Genomic DNA, 22,743 nt, shown 5'->3' with positions numbered 1-22,743 from the left:
AATGCAAGGCTTTAAACTAAACAAACCTTTCCTTACTCATACACAAAATCAGTAGACATGTTTCTTCTGGCCTTTAAAATAATATACATTCATCTCTGAGAACAAATCTGATTGTCTCAGAACATTTGCCTCAACGGATATTCTCAGGCTGTTCTCTCTTCCTTTCCCCCTACATGTTCCCTTTTTTAAAACTCGATTAGAGGAACATTTTCCAGCTTTCAGACAAGATGTATAAACAATGCTCCAACCACTTCTGGCTATTAAAAATTCCATAGAAGTTTTCGTAGGAGGACATCCTTCTGAATAGATTCACTTCAGAGTGCAGAAACAAACTGAATCTACACGAAATTCCACCAGGAAAACCAGCTGGATTTGGCTGCTCCCTTCACTACCTTACTGTGGGAATCTGCTGTTTAGTCACTGCTGAGCACGTTCCAGCATAGGAGCAATGGCACTGCCATTAAGGGGGGAAATAATCCTGTACACAATATCCTTTCACACACAAAAAAATCACCAGTTGGTGGTATGAGGAATCTAGGACAGAATCCATGGCTGGCAGAGTTATTCTGAGTTTTCAATCACAAGGGACTCTGTGGCCAGAAATCACATTAGTGGCCAAACCCAGAAGAGAACCTCCAACGCACATCCATCATTCTCATTGTTCAGCTGCTGGAAATCACACACCACTACAAGATGTTCCTGAAAACATTTTTTTTTCTTTAGGATAAGTGCATACTTTGCAGGAAAGTTACAATAAAGATATTATCATTTTGTGCTTCTAATAATAGGAGAGGGGAAACCCTGAAAATATGAATATTATTACCACATAAAAATACATTTTCAGGATTTTAGAGGAAATAGTTTCCCTCTGACCTGCTACACCTTCAAGATTTTTTCCTTTTACTTCTGCTGCAAAGCAGGTTTATTATATCAGTGGTACATATTTGTGTAGGTTTCTGTAAAACAGACAAAAGAATAAAAATTGGAAATATGAAATACATTTTTTGTTCTATATAGAAAAGGTCCAGCAGGGTGACAGTACCATCAAGCGTGAAATCATCTCTTGTAAAAAACAAACAGTATTTCTTATAGTCCATAAGAATTACTTCCAATAATGCAAGACTGTTTTTGTTCTGGCCAGAAATAGCCTTATATAATTTGTTAAAGTGTTAGTCTCTAGTCAAGCAGAAAGCAGGCAGCTGCAAAATTGTGCAAAATCAAGGTCCAGTTAACACTGATTTGGAGGGAGGGAAAATTTTACCTGCCTCCCAAAAACCATCTTAGTTCAGATATCACAAGTGACATGCCCTGCCATGGTACCTGCAGCTGTTTCTGTCTATGGAGTACAAAAGGCAGAGGAGGCAGCAGCCAGAGCAGATGTGTTTTACACACTGTGAGCAGGGAACAGAGCACCAACAGCTGTGCAGGGGAACGGCACTGGAGAGGCTTCCAGAGCTCTGCATGAGCTGCTAATCCTGCCCTGGAGCCATGGGCTGCCCTTGTTAACAGCACCAAAGCACAGAGAGGAGCCCACAGCAACTTCCCATCCTCACCCTCCTGCACAGATACACCCACTGAGACAGGCAGATACAGATACCCTCCACAGAAACTGCACAGCCACCTCCCTTGCTTTTCAGCTCCTAATTAGGCCTCTGACACAGATAGTGGCCATTAGAAAGCAGGGTGTGTTTAAGTAATGAGTATATATTTTTTTTACTGCCCATGCTCTTTATTTTCATGAGCAGGCAGTGTTGAAGGTCATGATTATATTATACTGACCTCCTTTAATTCAATAGTGTGTCTTATTTCAATGTTTTTATGCATTTCCATTAGGAAACCAAATGTTTTGTAGCAACTAAATGAAAGAACCACTTCCAATCACATAAAGGAGCATCACTTGGGGAGAAAGAAGAAAACACACAGGGACAAGGTGTGAGCAAGATTTCACAGGTAGAGTTGGCTCCTCTGTGTTCCTGCACTGCTCTGCCATTCAGTGCCTGGACCCTGTTGTTTCTGAGTTGTTCCTTTCCCCAATTCAGCAGGACAAATGGTTTCACCAAGGGACCTCAGAATTGCCCAAGACAACAAAACAGGCACAGCACAAATTCCTGGCAGCACAAAGGTACAGGGGACAGCAACCCCCCTTGAGGTCAGCCAGCCCTAAAACCAGCTTAGCTCAGCCCCAAAACCCCACCCTTACAGGCTGTATTCTCTAAATACTAAAAGTAGTTCAACCTGATATTAATAATAGATAAGCATGGATTTCCTTTCAGAAGCATTTTTCTTTTGAAGTCACTCCACTCTTGCTTCAAGATCAGAAGATGCTTCTAGGCCAACTTTTCTTTCAAAAATATGTAAATACAAATTACTGAATATGAAAAGAAAGCTGAGTTTAACTTAACATTTTAAGTCTCTTACCCAAATACATTAATACTTGCATTAATAATATAAAGTGTTAAAATATGCATATCCATGCATATTTAAGAAGTGCAGAAAAATTTTATGCCAGCTAATGTGGAAATCAAAAAAGGAGATGTTGGCCACACTGTGTGTGTTTCAGAGAGGGCTATGAACAGATTAGCACAGATACAGGAAATACTATCCAACATAACATGTGCCTCCACCAGCATCAGTTACCAATTACTATTCAGGAATCCTGGTGAATCACCATTCTGATTTCAGTGTTACAGCTACACACTGTCACATTATCACATCTAAACACCACAGTCCCCTTCCAACGTGGAAAACAGTAACACTGAAGTAATGTGGGACAAATGCAATGCTGTGCAGTGCCAAGCACTGTAAGTAAAATTGCACAGTCTTGTGTTGTCCTGCTGCCTTAGGGACAGTGGGGCATCTATACCGCCTTAAAATTCTCTTACTCTGCTTTCAGTTTTTTAACAAAATGATTGCCTCTGATTTCTTTTCTGCACAGCAAATAATGAGGAAGGGTGATCTGAATCAGCCTTGTGTAGTAATACCACCAATATAAATACAGATATCAATCCTCCAAAATGAAGTGGCCTCAAGCTTTTTCTTTACACTGCATCAAACCAACAAAATACTGTCAAACAGAAAGAATTTTTTTTCCCCTCCTCATTATGTATGCTGCAAGGCAGAATCTCAGATAAATAATTTCGGGAAAGCTCAGTAATCATTTTCTCTCTGTGGAGCATTTGTATGTGCAAAACTGGAGAAACAAATGGGGAACTTAGGTAGTGCCATAGCTGAAATCAAACAAATTTTCTCTGATGTTTGCATTTGAAAGCCTTTGCTTATAGTACATTTTATTTATAGTATGCATTAACACAAATTTAGTCTTTACAGAGTCTGCAAATTCTGAATTTCTTTAGTACACTTTCATGGCAAGATTCAGGTCACAAAAAATTTTAGCACCCCCTGAGGAAAAGGATGATGCAGCAATAACACGTGGGGAGATCATGGATAGCAGCTGATAGCACATTATGTATCCACTGGCAATGCAGAACAACAGCCACTTTTCAAGTGGGAGTCTTGGGAAGAAAATCAGGGCTCCCCCTCAACACTATATAGGAGGTGAAAGGAACAGATCACCATGCCAACTATGCACAGCACAGCTATGTGTCACATTAGAGATATCATGTCTTTAGCTGAAACCCCTCATTCACTACAGAGCAAAGAAAGGGCAGCAAAAGAGCAGTGGGTTTTGCTTGCCTGCAGCAAAAAGAGAAAATTCTGAATTTAAAATGTGTAGATGCAATAGCTTTCCACAAGTAAGACCTTTTAAGCTACACAACAGAAGCAAGATGTGCCTTTTAACTTGGGGCATTTATGGTTTTGCCCAATACAACTGCAGTGTATTACTAGACAGAATTATACAAAGAACTGGGTGGAAAGGGACTGGATGGTCCCATGACTAATTCCTATGACAGCACGGCTCACTTCTGATTGAGCCAAGCATACAGACAACACTGACAGAAATTTAAAAATACTTTATCTTTAAGCAAGTCTTCAGATGACCAGCACAGGAGAGAGACCTGCTCAGACTGCAGATGGAAAATGGGAGGAACAAGTGGGAGCCCATTCAGACTGGGAAGCTGGACAGACTGAAGTACTGCAGCACTGCTCAGGATTTGGTTCTGTGGTCACTTCAGCACGTTTGGGATGACTCCCAGCAGCTCTGCAGAGTGTGAGACAAAGCTTAAACTACTGACAGGGAAAGAGCAAATACTCCTCTGTCAAATTCTTTTCCTTGTCAGTCAGGAGAGGACTTTTTCTCCCAGCCATCCCAAGGAGTATGTGTGGATGAAAAGGAGAGGAGGGACCCTTCATCTCCCACTGGTACATGACTCCCAGAAGTCCCTGTGAACAACTGGACTAACCAGACATGTCATGTCGCCAACCTGGACTCCTTTCAGCTCCAGGATCCAAGCAACTCAGACAAAGAATGGGGCAATTCCTCCTGAAAGCAGAGGTCATTTCATCACATTCTTCGTGAGGAACAGGCAAACAAAAACACTGATTCCTTTGGCTTTTGAAATGGCATGAGAAGGAAAAAAGAATAAGACTGTAACGTGTTTCAGCTTTACCCTCACAGAAGGGCTGTGTTTCCCCTCCTGAGGAAGAGGAAGTGGCTGGCTGGCAGGTACCTACATTTTTTCCTAGGATAGATCTTGGAAAATAGACTTGCAAAGCAAACACACCAGAGTAGTAGCAGACATTCCTGTCAGATCCATTTCGAGGAGCAGCCTGGAAAATTGACAGGAATGTCGCTGAGCAGCTGCAGGGGGGTCCTGGAGCCCAGAGCCTGTGGTCAGCTGCCAGCAATACCCCCAAATCCTGCTCAATATTCAGGCACAGCTCATCAGACCTACGGTGTTCCCAGCAAAACAGCTGGGCTCAGACAGTCTTTCTGTCACAAATTTCCAGTAACATCTACCCTTGGCAATGAGGGATCTGCTCACAGCACTGCACTCATTAGTGAGGAGCATTAGCCGTTACTTAGGATTGCCGGCTGTTTCTAAAGCACACAATCCAATTTTCAGAAAAAGCAAGGCAAAGTTGATTTTTCCCCTTCCCCCATCCCTGCCTGACACAGTTCTGGAGTTAGATTTCAGAACAGTATTTATTGCAGAAGCTTTCTATTTATTCATTTTCCAAGATCGGTTGCACAGTGAAGGAGGTGGAGCTGGATTTGAAAGCAATCTTCCTTCCCTGAGGAATGTCTCCAAAGACAGCTATGGAGAGCCACACAGGACTGCTCATCTATCAAGTAACTGCTTGAGCAGCACTCATATTCACCCAAAACAAGACAGATTCCAGGATGCACAACTCTGCACAATGTGGTGTCCGATGTTGTGTAAGCCTCTGATATTCCTGCAGTCTCCTCTAAAAAAAGTAACCGTGGTACCTGCTGTGGAAACCACTGAGCTGCAGTACTGGGAGAGAAATGCACTACAGCTAATACAGTACCTTGCTGCTTGGCTGTCTTAGGCTTGAAATGCTCCAGTTTCATATTATTACATCAACAGGCCCATTGGTCACATTGCCTGAAGTCTGAGAGGCCACAGAGAGAGTCAGGAATTTACTCATGGATTTGTTGGTGAGGGAATAGCAAAGCTTCATTTAAGACTGTGAAACATTTTCAGATTCCTCAGAAAAGAATACACATAGCTTTTGTGAATTGTTGCTTGCCATCACACCATGAAACAATTAGCTTGACAGGTCACTAACTCAGATACAAAAGAGCTTTTTATCTGGCCCACTGATAACAAGTCTGTTGGATGGATCCACTTACTGTAAGGTCAAACCCCTGGTCTCTCATTTTTTGCTTGGCAAAAGCCCATCAGCAGTCACACCAAATCTGCCTCACCATGCTTCCAAAATAGAGCACATTCAACATCTGCTGAAATTCTTCTAAGTACAGACATAAGTTCTATGTTACAAAAAGAAAGGTTTTTCATACTCCAGGCAGACCTCCTGGCATTCTGATCAAAAAACTCATTTGAATAAATACATTCTTCCATTTAAACTTCCCCCAACTGTTTCAACTAAATCTGCTGAAATATTACATTGCCCTTTCTAAGCTGTTTTCTCTGCCCCTTACTGGCAAAATCACTGCATTCCTTCCAGAGATCAGTGAAAAATAATGTGAACACATAATCTTTTGTACTTTATTTTCAAGTAACTTAGTCATTTTTTCTCAGCTAAGTACCTAACAAGAAAAAAAAAAATCACATCCATACAACTTCAAAGATCTAAGCAATTTAGTTTTATTATTCTCAGTGTCTCTGAGTCTCAGCATTTTCCCTGAAAACATAAGGAACTAACTGGGATTTAACCCTCAATCTTGTTTTTAAGTCCACCAGTTCCCACTGCTCCTAATAATAAACATTTTTTCTAAGATTTCCACTTCATCCCATCATGCTCAAACACTAAGTATTTTTGTTGATTAGGAAACAATTAAGTAGGACTACGTGTTTTAGTTCTGTAACCCCTCAACATGACACAAAAGGTAACAATAAAAGATATCACTTCCTAAATGGGTAAAACCGAGAGCAAATCCTGATTTTTCACCTGCACATACCAGTTCCATTGACAGTGTGGTCAGAAGTAGCCTCTGCTAAACACCCTTCCAAAGAGGCAGAGCCTTCAGAGCAGGGCTCTACCTGGCACAAGCTTTCATTATACAAAGACAAACTTTGTGTAAGACTGAAAAAATCTGACTCACATTAACATACTTGCAATTATCCTAAACTTGCCTTAGGGCAGCCAGAAATACCAAGCTGTAACTTCTGTTCAGCAGTCTGCAGCACCAGTGTTTGCAGCTCCACCACAGCTGACATAGTGAACAGTGGGAAAACTTCTAGTGCAGTTCAGAAATTCTTCTGTGTACCACAGACATGGACAGCAGCAGTGAGTACAAACCACCTGGAGAACACCATCCACAGGTAAACTCTTCATTGTTTTAATGATTTCCTGAACACTGAAAGAAGTGGTTAGTAATAAAAGAAGTGGCACTATTAAGCCCAGGTTTTGTCTCCAATAATTCTGACTTACATCTGCACAGGCAGCAGTCTACACTTCACTTGAAAATCATACAGAAACTACTTCTAAAAGGTTCTTCAATCATAGCATCTATTCTACATTTTTACATGTCTTAATAAAGTGGATCTTGAAATTTTGTTGAAGCATTTGAAGCTCAAGCAGAACACCTAAGTGCCATACTTAACTGATCCTGCAGATGGTTAACCAGGATCTCCAAATGACCAGAAGCTGCTTCTGAAAAACTACATTGTGGTCCTTTAAAGAAAAAAGGTCAACAAAAATAAATTATAACAGTTTTTAATCAAGCTATTAAATTCCACTAGATCTGATTGCAAATATTTTGTCATGAAGTTCACAGCTTCTGTGACAACTGGAAGCATCTAGTTTTTCTTTTTTTGAATTCTTCCACATTCTTTGTACCTCAAAGCAATGTCTTGAAATACACTGAAGAACCTCAAAGCATAATTAATTATGAACTAACTTTGAAAGTCCAGCCATCCTGTGTTATCCTAGCTAAGAACTTACTTAAAATAAATAAAACCTTACCATAAATTTTCCATTTTACATGCCAAACTGGTCACTAATGAAATCTAGAAATACTTTACAGTGATTTAATGATGATGTACATGCTTCCACTAAACCCTGCAGCATGCAACTTTGCACAGTACCCATAATATGCTCGTACTAAATAGATGACATATTTTCCATTAGAAACAGCAGCAATGGAAAATGACAACTTATACAGACCCACAGAACATAATCACAACATTGTTCACCAATGCCTGTTAACTCTACCCCAGAAAGTCTCCAGAGGAAGCTAGATATAGTACCAGAAGCTGATGAACTTCCAGCTGTAAGGGGGTGGGAGAGAAAGGAAGCAGACTGATTAGTTGAATAGATTTATTGTATGCACATATTCTATGCTAAAACCCTGTATCTACTTCAACATACACTTTTTGGAGTCATTGGACTGTTCACAATTCAAATACAGGAAAATGCTATCAGACTAACATGTGTTTGTTCAGCAGGAAACCCTTTATTCAAAATGTAAAACGAGGTAGTAAAAAGCCAAAACTTGGCTAGAATTGTTGTACTATTATTTCTCCAATGTGAGAAGGACCATTTGATGTTCTCCCATCACATTAGAAAATCAGATCTCCTAAGTCCATATGAGCTCCAGAGAAAAGCACAATACAGTAGGAGTTGCAGTGCAGTGTTCTCTCCCTCTCCAAGATGCAAGACATTTTCATACTACTTCCTTCAACTTAGCTGGCAGATTTTATTCTCAAGCCACAAATATTTTCTTGATTTTCCTTATAGTGTGTCATGAATACAGCCAAAATATCCTAAAGCAAATCTGTAAGCCAAGTTTCTCATTCTAGTTGCTGTATTTTAATGGTCTTTGACATTGGCAGAGTCTACATAAAACCAATTTTGCAAAATGCACTGGAAGTTGACCTGCATTTCAAGAAAACAATTAACTGAGAGATTTCTTTAGGCTCTTCACAATTCACATAAAGAACATAGCCTTTAAAAATTGGGAGAAAAGAACTCTGACTACCATTCTTACTAAACAAGAATTAATGTAATAACCATGTAATACTGGTTATTTAATCCCTGCAAATGTCCAAAAAAAAGGGTAAAGCAAATTATTTGCATGGTATTAATTTAAATTATTGTATGCAAAAGAAGGACATCACAGATGTTTTTGCATAGCAGTTGGTTTGTGTTAGAAGAGTTCTGCCTTCTAAGCACAGAGTTTGTCCACATTTCACTTCCATTCTGAAGCCAGAGATCAGCTCCTACTTGCTCAGGAAGGAAAATAAGTTGTTGTTGCTGTTCTGTTCTAGCACTGAGGGGCAAAATGCCAGGCTATCCCAGAGCCAACAGACCCACTACAAATCTTCATCCATTCTTTTTTCTTTTTCCTCAAAAAATTAATATCAACAGCCAATTAAGGCACATGGAAAGAAATGCAGAATCCAGGTTATGTTTGAGACAGTAATTATGTTTTAAAATTCATGTCACTGTCAGTATTGATGGATATAATTTACAGTATTTGAAGTATCTTTCAGTCAATCAGAACTTATCATTTGTATACTATTGTTATTAAACTTCTTAAATTAGAGAAGTGTAATTACAAACTGATTGAGTAATGACAGTCAAAATTAAAGGCTTGGAGTAACAGTAAAAGAACTCTGAAATTCAGGCAGCTATTTGAGGGACTTCCTCAGCAAGTTAAGTTCAGAATGAAGATTTGGAAGGGAAGTAGATACCGAAACTACAGAGTTGGAAGCACCAAATATACCGAAGGCAAACCAAATTCTATAGAAATATATTAGGCTTCTCCCCTTCTTACATCCTTAGGATCTGTAAAACAAAAACTAGCGAAACACAGCATAAGTGAAATTCATAAAACCAAACCTGTTGATCTACTCCACGTTGTAGCATTATATACTGCACCAATACTGTAAAGAGAGTAAAGAAACTAAAAACCTTGTACTGTGGATGAGAAAACAGCATCTTCTTCCATTAAATAATTTGAAAGAACAGGCACCTTCCCATTCCAAGCAATTCACTTCATTTCTGTTTAAAAAATTAACCAAAAACTCTTAAATGACTTCAAGTCTACAGCAAAATCTGAAGGCGTTTAAGTATTTCAGGATGGGATTTATGGCAGAGCTCTGAAATGGATACTCCTAGTTCCTGTTGCTTTTACTGGAATACTTTTATGGAGAGTCACTTTTTTCCCACCCTACCCTTTTCCTTTACTGAATTTCCACACAATAACTTAGATCTGACCATCACCGGACATCTGAACAACAATAAAAAAGTTACAGCTGGGTCCTGTATTAGCCCCAGCTGCACTGGATCTTTGGCTGCCTTCAGAAAACAAGACAGCCAATAGGAAAACAGTAGGAGAATTTCTTTTAGCAGCTTACCTTCAAATAAACTGGTTTTTTGTATGCTGTTACAGCAAACTATTTTACTACTCAATGTGAAAGGTGTTATTCTTCCTATTTTTTACCTCATTTCTAAAAAAAAAAAAATAAATTAAAAGAAATTAAAACTTCCTTCTTCAAAAACTTTTACTACGAAATGCCAGAAAATAATCATCTCCATATGCTCTTTCAAGTCTAACATACCACAACGGATTGATCTGCCAAGTCCACCCACCCACAGGCTCTATAAACTTGAGAGTATTATTTGTATTTAATTTGGATTACCAATTTCACCCAACTTTTCCCCTTCATAACATGTTACTTTTCTAAGCTTACTTACTCAGGTAGAAGATACAAAAGGAAAATAAATAAGTTTTTAGACAAATAGAAACAATACCATAATGCATATTCTCTTTACTGTGAGTATCAGTGAATTCACAGCGGAAAGACTTGACCAGTCTTTTTTTTATGCTTGCTCTTATAAAATATCACCTAATCTTTTAAAACATTCATGTGATACTATGTCATTTATTGGTACAAGACCAAGACTGAAAACACTGCAGTCTTTCCAGCTTACATTGCACAAAATGAGAGTGAAGAAAGTTACATGTATTCTTCAAAAAAAAAATCACTGGGAGTGGGGAAGTTTCCGCTCAGATATTTAAAAAAAGAAAGTTACTATATTTAATGCACAAAAATCCACTTCCTATAGCCAAAAAAATAATCAAATCCATATGCTCCATTCATCTATGCTTGCTAAAACATGTACAGCAAACTGAAATGTCAGCTGCCTGGAAAGGCTGATCACACACAATACACAGAACACAGGCTTCAGACTCAGCCTGAGATTCCCACAATTCTGAGATTACCGAATTAATCAGCAACATCTACACAAAGAATAAACTACTCCCATATACCTGGAACTTTTTAATCTCTCCCTTCTATGACTGCAAATGTGTTCCTACACATAGGAGCCAATTCTCTAAACTTTGACTAGCCTTGGCTACCAGTATCAACTTCCAATTACAAAATGGTTCATCTGCAAACTGCAAATCAGGGATGACAGCAGCACCACTGATAAGAGATGGTGGGAACACGAGCACGAGATACTCTCCCTGTCCCCAGATGAAAGTTGGATGCTGCTTTAAAATGCTGCTACTACATGATATGATAATTTTAATGACTAAAAGGGTATAGCAGGTCAAAACAGAATAGCAGAAGAGGAAGTAAAATAAAAAGTAAAGTAACACAGTTGCTTTTGAGTCTGTGAGCATATTCTTCCATAATAAGGACCACTCATTTATGTATTTACATGACAGATACCAAATGTAAAGTGAGTTTTCCCCAATTAGTATATACCGGGTTTACAAAATATAAGATTATAGGAAGGATTATTTCAACCCAATAAAGGCTCTTGAAGGCAAACAAAGTGCTTGTTTTGGGTGGGTACCAAGCAGAACCCTTTCAGTTAAAAGAAAAAACATTTTAAAATGGAACCAAAAATATGAAAAATGTAAAGGGGGAACCACAAAGCACTGTGAGATTTCATACAGTGAAGCCCAGAGATCTACTCACAGATGTGCTACAATGGCCCACCAGCAGGCAGGGTTTGCACACACACAAGAGAGGGCCCAGCTCCCCCTGGTCTCTCCAGAAACACTGAGAATGGTCCTGGGCAGGAGCCAGCCCTGTACTGTACACATGAGGAGCTCATGGTCACAGAATGAATGTATAGAACTTGCAAAGTTCTTCCCCAGGAATGGAGTTTCTGCTCAACAGAGCCACCATCTCCTCTTACAGCCACTGTGGTTTAACCTCAACTTCCTGGGAAAACAACGTTCCTCCACATGCCCTGGCTGGGCAGCTACAATAGCAGAACAAAAATATGCAGCAGCTTTACAAATTCAGAAATTTCATTTGCAAGTGGTCGAAGCTGTACTCAGAGTACAGGGCCTGGTGGGAAAATTCCTCCTCGGTGCAACAGAATGACTGGGCAGGAAGTTCATTAGGAACAAACTTACTTGAGTAAGAAACACAAAAAAGAAAAAAACTTACTTGGAATCTGACTGCTGAATATAAGAAACACTGCCTCAAGCAACCATAATTCCTTATTTTTTAGTAGCTAATGCAACTACAAATACCCCTTTTGAGAATTCCCCCTCCCTTGTAAGTGAGGCAATGGGATTTGTTTATGTCAGAATTTGACTCTACAGACAACACTGATTGAGAGCTAAACAAGGACCTTATTAAGGAACATGATATCTACAGTACATGAAAGCAAAAATGTAACAGCAAATAGACTCTTGAATACTTGGAATTCAACAAGAAAACAGCATCAATAGTATTTTGCAATATGAATCAGATATTAAAACAAAAAAATTAAAATCTGCATTCTAGAAGTTACACTAATGAGGCAGTTGTATAAAAACCTTAGAGGTGACTCATTAAGAGATTACATCTCACAGTTCTTCTTAGAGAAAACAGTGTGAGGCAGCTCCCTTACTTGCATATGCTAATTTTTTCAGTCTTTTTTTGTGCATGCATGTGTGTGAGAACAAGAGTGAGCACAAGAGACATTGGCCACATTTGTTTTCCTACCCATCAGCTCCTTCTGCCAAAGTACACCTTGCACAGCACTCAATTTCCATCTCATTTGCCTAAGCAGAAGATGTTCCTACAAGCTGTGTGAGAACTAGCAGCTGGATAGAAGAGCCACCAAAACTAATTCCCACAGTAACTGTCAGCTTCTTCCATACCCTGAGATGAGCAGACTCACACTTCAGAATTTTCACACAGCTTTTTTGTTTCCTTAAGACACTCAACATATTTCATTTAAAAAATCAACACTGGTTTCTCCTTTTTTATTAAGAACTTACATTAAAAAATCCAACCAACCCCTTGGGCATGACAGCAAAAGCTAGGTCTGAATTCAGATTCAACTTTCACAAATGGACCAATCTTAGATTCTCGTTGAAGAATTTTCTTATGAAATTGAGAAGAATTGTTAGTAAAATCAACAAAAGATATCCTCACTGGGACAATTTCCATTATGCTGCTAAGTAACAGAATCAGTTTCAGTTCTTCTATACAAATGGTATAAGACAACTTTTCTATAATAAACACCTGAAAATGAGGCTAATCACTAAAACCACACTAAGAATGCCAAGCTGTTGAAAAATTAAATCAAAACACCTTCAAATCCTAGATGAGATTATGATTTAGATTTATTTCCCAAGGTTCCAGCATGCAACATTTCCTGTTAACTCCATCTACTGAATTTGTCAAACACATTTTTTCCCCTAAGAAATACTAGATAACATTAGTGTTTGCCTTTCAACATGTCAACTTTGACTGGAAAACTTACCCACTTATATCATACCTATGTAAAAGCACGTATCAGAAATTGAATGAAATTGTGGAGCAGCTATGTATCACTTTATTTTCCTTAAATAAACCTTTGTATTAGCAAATAATGTGCTTAAAGAACCTCAGAAAGTAATGAAATAAATGTGACACAGATGTTCACAAAAAAAAAAAAAAAAAGGAAGAGAGAGAGAACAAGAATGTTTTTACTTCATAGCAACCAAATAGGTCAAGCCACTTCCTTCTTCAGGCAAATCTCAGAGGACCACAGAACACATGGTTTTCTACCAGATTTTGTACGTCTATCCCACTAAGAGGAAACACTGCTGTCCAAAAAAATTTGCAATACTAAGTTTTCCCATGAAGTTGTTGAAATTAAAAGAAGGAAGTCATATGCAATTAAAACCCATTTGCTAGATGTTAAAATTATACAAATAGCATAAATAAATAGACCCTTACTAGCTCATTTATACACCTTTCCTGTACAATATGCTGCTCTAAAAGAACACACAGTGAAGAAGTCAGAAATGCCAACAGCACATCTGGTCACACAACTTCTCTTTTGCTTTTATAAAACAAAGTAAAACACCACGTGTTCTTCACTTCCCTGGGATCCCTGCCTCACAGTTCTGTACTCTGACAGGTTTTCCTAACAATCCAGCTGCTAGGGATTTATTTTTATCCTCTGTGAATGAAGCACATGGTCATTAGGTCCAAGCTCCTCACCAAAATTAGTGCAATTCCTTCGTACATGCTTAAGTACTCGTGAACTGCAGGGAGACAAAGTGAACTAGAAATCATTAAATATCACATTACTTTAAAAAGAAGGAAACTGCCGCAAAATGCTAACCTGTGTGCTGGCTGGTCCCATGTAGAAGTCTACAGAAACTGTGATCCCATAACCAGATTAAATCTATTTGTGCATTCAAATGAGAAAATTAACATTGCATAGGAGAACGTCTTGTTTTGTAATTATGTCAATATTCTTCCATTGCCCTTTCACTGCCATTTTTACCACATCTTCTCTACAGACTATTTTTTACGAAGCAATAAATGACAACATCACACTATTTACTTGTCAATAACCACTGGGGATGCCAGCATGTGTCCAAAGACATCAAAAAGAGGAAGTGGGTGGAAACAACATTAAGAGCTGTTTCAGACTCATTAAGCTTAAGACGACAATTACACAATGTTAAGATGTCAAACAAGCCAACATTTTAGCTGGGACAGATGGTACTGGATCCAGAGCACACAGAGTATGTGCTGTGAGTCACCAGTTTAAATACTATAGTTCCACTCTTATTTGCAAATTTGGTTATCCAGAAACAAGATGTAGAGAGGAAGAGTGATAAAGCAAGCACAGGGTCCTGCAAATCTTCACCAAAAAAAGATGGAAGTAGAAAGATCATCTTCCAAATGAAAAAGCAAGTAAGACAGCAGGAGGAGGAGATAACTTCTTCAAAGAAGTGGAGAAAAAAAAAAAACAAACCAAGATTTCAAAAAGAAAAATATAGTAAACAGTACTAGAGGCAGCTGGCAGTACAAAGAGGAGGAAGGGAATGTACTGAGTACAAGGGGTCAGGACAAGTGTGGAAAGGACCTAGGATAAACCCCTAGGAGATAGTCTGAATTCAGAGTGACTGCAAACAGCTCATTCAATGACTTCCAACAAGGAAAAGAGATGAGTGATAGTTCAAATGTTGGCCTCGGAGACAAAGATGGGGTGTATAAAGAATCAGAATAAAACATTTTTGCATTGGGAGGGAAAAGAATGGGGCAGAAGATTGCAGCAGGTAGGATGGAGCTACAGTTTAAATGAAATGTTTTAAAGCTTTTCAAACCTTTATTGGACTAGGAAAAGAGACTTATAGGACAAAAAGAGGGCAACCAGAATCCCAGAATGGTTTGGGTTGAAAGGAACCTCAAAGCCCTTTTCATTCTACTCCCCTGCCATGGCCAGGGACACCTTCCATGATCCCAGGTTACTCCAAACCCTGCCCAACCTGGCCTTGGACACTGCCAGGGATGGGACAGCCTCAGCTTCTCTAGGAAATCTGTGCCAGTGTCTCACCACACTCATAATGAAGAATCTCTTCTTAAAATTTAATCTAAATCCACCTTCTTTCAGTTTAAAGCCATCACCCCTCGTCCTATCACCACACACCCTTGTACAAGGAAGAAAATGGAGGAAAGCATTTTTTTTTCATTTTCCCTTTAAAAAGCATTCAAAATCCTAAAAATAAAGAAGGGGAAGCAATAAATATGATGGGATTGAAAAAATTGATGTGAACTGCAGGATATATCCTGAAAATCACTGTGCTGTCTCACCTTCTGCATCCCTTCAATTGGTGAAAGCTCTTGGAACTCCAGTGATATTAAAAGATTGCAAGATCCATTTGGTAACAGTGCCCATGGGGAGCCCACTTTCATGTGGCTGTTACTGTGATTCCCAGCCCTTGTTCTGCAAAACACACTCAGTTCCTCCTGTAAATCCTCCAGCTTTCCTTCCCAGCTGCAGCAGCACAGACAGATGCTGCTACAGGCACACTGCTCCCCTAAATCCAAGGCATGCTTACATTGCTGAGCATGTCACCAAATACTGTTATATAACAATGCATCAAGTTTGGCAACCAACCACCTCTGGGAACTCTATCAGCAAAAATTTCACATTTTCTTCCAAGTCACAGCTAAAAATATCAAACATCAGGCTAAGAAAAAATTAACAAGTTACTGCAATTAACAAGCACATTTTCTGCTACCACCAAAAATAACTAATATGTACAACATAATTGAAAATACTTTATTGTGACATTTTTTACTGCAGTGATAACAGATTAAATGGTTTTGGGCTAAAAATTAAGATCCTACTGAGCTGACAGGTAATCCTAAGAAATATGAGATTAGTTTAGCATGAAGAAATATCTATTTAGCAAACAAGAGACTTAGCATGCAGCTCTGCTGGCTGGCAAAAGAACACAAAAAACTAAATTATATAAACAGACTATCTCTGTATCTGCTCTTTTTCACTCCCTAGAACCAAGGTGAGTGGTCAATTCAATACTCAGGTGCATTTTTATAATCTTAGGATTTCCCCAAAGTGCTATCTAAAAGGACAAGCCCTCCTCTGAAGGACTTTTGGGACAATTCTTATTTAAAACTACTGGTACAAGTTATCCACTTTGACGAGTAGGGAGTGAAACATACTTAACGTTCTTCTGCACTAAACCACATTTGTTTATAATGAAAGAAACTCATAAGAAAACATGCAGAATTAGTCTTAAATGCAAAGCAAATGTCTATAACCCTGAGGAGGCCTCATGGCTTGTGGTATCTTTAAGGTTTACCTATGAAAGGGATTACAATGTGGAAAGAAGAGATGAGGCTGCTCATATGAATATATCTTTTTAATCAATTTTAATACTTTTTTCTAAGAAAAATCTGGGTCATTTGTTACATTTAACAGCTTTTGCCTGTAGGTAACTGTTTTGCCTTGCAGAAGAACAGAAGTCATCCAATAAGTCTGGTTTGGCAGCAAATCCACTCTCCCGAGTCCTCTGTGCGACGATCTGGTCTCTTGGTGCCTCTCCTGATGAAGGACTGTCTGCATTCTGTGCTCATCACAGACCCAACGTGCTACCTGGCACCACTGCTGGCAAACACAGCCAGCAGCTAACAGAGCTTGGCAACCCAACTGCTCTATCCCAGAAGAGCTTCGACATTCAGAAACAAAGCACAGAGTTTGGGGAACAGTAGGGAAACCTCAATGCCGTAATTAGTGCTACAAGTTGGTCTATTTGTCAAGTAGAAGCAGGACTTCAACCTTCTGGCATGTGTGTTTAGGGCTCTTTGTAGAGACAGTGTAAAATAAACACACAGAAGCTGGTAAATACCCAACCTTGCAGCCTTTTTCCAGGGGAATGGCACAGAATTGAACTGGGGGCACTGAAGAGCTGCTCGTTGACTAGAGTCAAACTCAGAAAACAAACAGGAGCTCTATGCTGTGCCTGCAGCACTGACTGTTTATCCACTTTGACCTTTCCCAGAGGATCACTCGCTCACTGTGTGACCACACCAAGAGCACCATTGAACGCGAGGGTCCGGCACTGGCACCGCCACCACCCGACTGGGAGCCTGTGAGAAAAGCCACTCAAAGCACACAAAATGCAGTTTTAAACCAAGTGGGGAGAGGGAGGAGGAGAACTTTCCTTCACTAAGCAAACCACAGAGATATTTTAATCAGGACACAAAAGCTAGTTGAGCCAAACACCAACTGACTCGGATCATATCGCATCAATAATCCATGCACAGAGGCTCTGCTGAAATCAATGGGAGGCTTGTGTGCAAGTGGATTGTAGAACATAAATGCACGGCCCTGTTCAGGGCTCCACATACAAAAGAAAAGGAGGTACTGAGAACAATCCCCTTAATTAGCATTTCTCTTCCATCGAGTGCTTCTAAAATAATAAATTCTGACTTTACACAGCTCTGTTTTCATTCACAGTTTTTATCAGAGGTGGTAGAACAACTGACCCCATTTGACAAATAAGAGAACTGAAGCATAGGATGCAAATCAAACTGATGAGCAGCGCAGCAGGCAGAGCTGAACTGGGAATAGCAGCTTACCTTCTGAATCACACTTCAATGTCCTAGATATTTACATCCTTATCTAGTTCAAGTCTCTAATTAGGGTGACTCTGCGCAGCCCTTAAATAATTTTGCATACTTCCTAAAGTACCTGTGCAGAGTGATAAGCTTAGCTGTAAAGAGTTTCTCATTCAATAATGTCAATTTTATGAGGATTTAGAATATCTGCAGAAGTTCAAAACACCGGGCTGCCCTGGTCAGGCTCCAAAGGGAGTCTCATTGCTCAGGTATCACAAGTCTCATTACTCAACAGCAATAAAGAGTTTTAAAACAGGCTGTCAAATCCACACGCCTCCTGTCATTAAAGAAAAAAAAAAGGGGAAAAAACCCCAAACAAAATAACAACTTGCCAATTCATTAGCTAGAAGCGACCTAACTCGTCCTGGTGTCCCAAACTGACAGCAATCCCTAAGAAAAAGCGAGACTGGGTCTCTATTCAAGAAGTCAGAGTAAAATGTCACATACACCAATTGCAAAACAAAATTCCAATCAACTTGGCGGTGATTGTTTTACAACAATACACTATACTGTAGTTTGCCCCAAAAAAACGTGTTTATTAAAGTGATATTAGCTTCACTTGCATGCTAGAGGTACAAATCAGGCTTCACATATAGAATCAGCATTTAGCTAAATGCAGACTGTGTCATCCCCACGTCCTGAGTATTTGCCCTCCTATGCAAATCCAACTTTGAAATGCTTAACATCTTATGGAAGATTAATTCAGCAATATGTCCACTTTCTAGTTTACGATTTGTATGTTATTAAGTACTATATTACACAGGCTTAGTGCAAATAACAAGCATGTTCATTTCCCTTAACTACAGATGCAAGTCCATAATACTGTGAAAATAACATATTTTGAGTTAAATGAGCTTTCTGCTCTTTACAATTACAGTCTTCAACTGCTTTGAATAATAACTTTTCAGGACTGTCTTGCTTTGTCTTTCCTTTTTCAGATTTTTTTTTTAAGAGTTAAGTCTATCGCTGTCAAAAAAAGCAGAAATGCCTGCTGAGAAATGGCCACATTTCCAACCCACTGCTTGAAGAATTATTTTTCTGATTCATCACAGCATTATTTTTTCAAGTTGTCAAAACAAACACCACACCCTCTTGATTTCCGAGTTCTGGGTAATTATATTTAGAATTAGCAAGTAGCACACAACTATTAATCATACAATGCTTGGCCCTTACTTTACCTATTTAGAGATCAGCCAATGCATTCAAAGGCCGCCTGTTTAGCATCTGGTTTAAGATAAACCCTCATCGCACCACCACGGCACAGACACACTGAATACAGGGCAGGCCATGCACAGGCGATCCCTCTGCCCCAGGGCAGGATCAGCTCCTGCTCAGCCACCATTATCGCTGATGATAGACAAGAACTGGTTATTTCAGGCAGCAGCTTTACACACGCACTCACAAAACACATTATAAATTAAAGGAGGGAAGCGTGTGGCACGTCTGCAGTGCCTTAAACTGGGGCAGCGCTCAAGCCGGTCGCCGAAAGATAAAAAAATACAAATAAAAGCTTCCCCAACATGCGAGTCCGGATTTTCTAAAAGTAGTATCTAGCAAGGTTAACGCCGCTGCCTTTGGAAACAGTTCACCTTGTTTAAACTGGCTGAACCACCCCGTGATTATCACCGAGCCTCCATTAAGATGACACACACAAACAGAGCCCTCGCAGAGCTCAATTAGTCTTTTCTCCACTCCTACACCACCAGACGCGGACTTTTTCATATTTCGCCCCTTCCCCTCTCTCAGCAGAGGAGCAGCTGCAGCAGCGAGCGCGGGGCTGTCACGGCGGCGGGGCCGGGACCCGCCTGCCCTGCCCTGCCGCCCCCGGACCCGCCGCGCCCCCGCCAGACCCTGCCCGGCCGCGGGACACAGAGCCCCCATTGTGGCCCGACCCCCGCCCGCCCGCCCGGGCACTGCTCGGTAGCGCCGACACAGCGGCTCGGCTCGGGGGCGCCGGGCGGGACGGGGCAGCACCGGCGGCAGGGGCCGCGGCCGCAGCAGCTCCCAGAGGCTCCTGCCGTCCTGCCGCCCGCAGCGCCGCTGAGGGGCCGCGCTCCCCCGGCACGAGCCCCGCACTCACCGCCGCCACCTCCGCCACCCTCTTCGTCCATGTTGGGACCGCGGGCAGAGCGCTCCGCGGCGGCCGCGGCTCAGAGAGGCCCGGGGCTCGTTCCACTCGCTCGGCGCCTCGCAGCCACTCCTGCCCCTTCTCTTTCTCCTTCTTCTCCTCTTCTTCCTTCTCCGCTGCTACTACTGCCGCCGTTCACTGCCGCTGCGCTCCGCAGCCCGGTCCCTCCCCACCCAACCCAACCTCAGCCCCGGCAGCCACCACCGCCTCGGCCCAGCCGCCCGCCCCTCTCATGTGACCCGCCGAGGGGAGGCGGCCCCGCCCGGCCCCTCCGCCGCCACCCCCGCCACCGCCCCCGCGCCGCAGGGTCGCGGCCAGCGCCGCGCTGCTCATCCCCCTCAGCGCCCCGGCCGACCTGTGCTGCGGAGCGGGGTCTCCCGGCTGCCCTTTGCGGTGTTCCCTCCCTGGCAGGTCCCGTACGGCGCGGCCCCGCAGCGCCCAGGCCCCTCAAGCGACGTGCCCGGGGACTGTCGGGGGTCGCCCGGGCGGTTGGGAACGAGAGGAGCCTGGGCCCGGTCACTGGGCTCGTGCCGGCCGAGGTCGTGTTTTGGGGTCTGCAAGAGCCAGAAAATGTCTGCAGAGCCCCTGACTCTTTTGTGGAGGTCTAAAGACTCTTTTGGGAATTCTAAAGGGGAGCGGGAGGAGACTGGAAGGTGAGGGCTGAGTGGCCTGAAGCCCTGTAGTGAAGGGGGACGAGGTGGGTTGAAGTCTCTGGAAAAGAGCCCGAGACATCTGATGTTTCTGCATATATTCTGCTGGTTTCTTGCTCCTTGTTCTTGTATCCGGTGCTGGGTGCTCCCCTTGCCACAGAGGTCATGGAGAGCCTGGTGTAGAAATGGGATTGTGCCCCTTGGGCCGTGCAGGGGTTTTGTGTTGGTGAGCATTGTCTGTGTGGGTAACAGAAAGGACTCTCCTGCTTACTGCCCTAGGAGCCAGAGCATCTCTGGCATTTCTTTAGTCTTCAGTAAAGATCTTCAGTGAGTTACCAACCATGGGAGTCAGGATATGAGCAGCCTCCAAAGTCTGTAAAGGTAAGCTGAAGTGTACTGGCACACATCACTCTTCCTTCCTTCCTTCCTTCCTTGGCACTGCCCCTTATTATTTTTTAAAAACCGTTTGTGTCAAAATTTTATTCAGAAAGGAAGCTGTGGGAGGAAAAGGTCAGCCAACAGGAAAATATCGGGTTTTTCATTTTCCTTTTGTAGGCTGGCATGGGACAGCACCGTCTAGGAAGCTGTGTCAGGAGCACTCACCTCTTGACACGGCTGCTAATAGCTGGTTATTACAGCCCATTTTGCTGAGAGCTGAGGTTTGCTTCTGACAGCTGCTCTGGTAATAAAGTGTTTTACCTCATCTAAAAATCATAAACCTTTAAAATACTCCTCATTGTCATTCGTATTTGAAATTAAATATTGTTACAAGTTTAGTAAGTTAGTTATAAAAAAGGATATGATTACATAAAACAGAAGCATCACCTTGGTGAGAGATTTATTTTGAAATTATGTCTATAAAGTGCCATTAAAGGATGGTTTAAAATAAGTCAGTGCAGATGAACTGACAGTGGGCTCTGAATATTTTTGCACACTGAGCAAACTGTTCATTTACATTAGTGGGGAATCTGGTTCATGAGAAAAAGTCTAATTTTATAATCAATCACAGATTGTTTGCTGTCATTTAATTTATGCTGTTTTACACCTTTATATAATGTACATTTTTATTCCTTCCTTCCTTCCTTCCTTCCTTCCTTCCTTCCTTCCTTCCTTCCTTCCTTCCTTCCTTCCTTCCTTCCTTCCTTCCTTCCTTCCTTCCTTCCTTCCTTCCTTCCTTCCTTCCTTCCTTCCTTCCTTCCTTCCTTCCTTCCTTCCCCAAAATACAAAAGGCTTATCACTCATTCTATTAGCAGGGGAGAGTGAAGTGTGGAGAACAGTCCTCCTCCCACCCATTCAGTGCAAAATTCCTGTTGACTGCATGACAGCAAAACTAGTTTTAAAACTCTCCAAATTAATAGCAAAGTGAAAAATTGTTTTGTGATGGAAGGAAGATATGAGAAATGTCTGTCCTAGTTACAAGTGACCAGTTGCAATATTTAATAGAAACTTCTTGGTGAAATCCAATTCCAAACTCATGAGGTATGGAAAATGCTCTTTATTCTACCTTCATTAGTAACTTGAATAGGGAAATTTTCAGTGTTTTGCTGAATATATAGCTTACTGTGTTGGCACTCTGGAATATATGTCATTTAATACCTTCTCAGGAAGAATCTCTTCAGTCCTGCTTTAGTAGGATGACTTATTAATGATACATAGTACAAAAGAGTAGTGAAATTATAGTGTTCTCTCCAAGGCCTTTGTGTCTTTGAAAGGATGGCAGATATTCCTTAAAATATTTCCATTCATGCTGTGTGTATCATAAATACACTTACTTTCCATGTGCCTGATCCTACAAGTGTTCTAAACATAAAACTTAAATCTGTGTACAAGGTGCTTTAGTGGACAAAGCTGTTCAATGTGTAGCTGAGAGGTGCCACAGAAACTTTTAAGATCAAACCTTTCACCCTGTTGCCTCATTTTCCTGTGTGTAAAGTAAAGCTCATGTCTGGCTGTAAACCTAACTAGGTCA

At 41.1% G+C, this 22,743-nt stretch overlaps 1 protein-coding gene across 1 annotated transcript in view; it reads right to left on the bottom strand.

Moving 5' to 3' along the window:
- Window positions 1–20,295, bottom strand: part of CYTH3 (cytohesin 3) — a 48,664-nt gene extending 28,369 nt beyond the window's left edge. The window contains exon 1 of the mRNA XM_058816361.1: window positions 20,077–20,295. Within this exon, the coding sequence (XP_058672344.1) occupies window positions 20,077–20,107 (31 nt within the window). The 5' untranslated portion in view covers window positions 20,108–20,295. The remainder of the gene's footprint in view (window positions 1–20,076) is intronic.
- Window positions 20,296–22,743: the final 2,448 nt, after the last annotated feature.

The sequence above is a fragment of the Ammospiza caudacuta genome, chromosome 17 (assembly GCF_027887145.1).
Source record: "Ammospiza caudacuta isolate bAmmCau1 chromosome 17, bAmmCau1.pri, whole genome shotgun sequence".
NCBI classification, from domain to species: domain Eukaryota; kingdom Metazoa; phylum Chordata; class Aves; order Passeriformes; family Passerellidae; genus Ammospiza; species Ammospiza caudacuta.
This window is presented reverse-complemented; position numbering and strand designations above follow the sequence as displayed.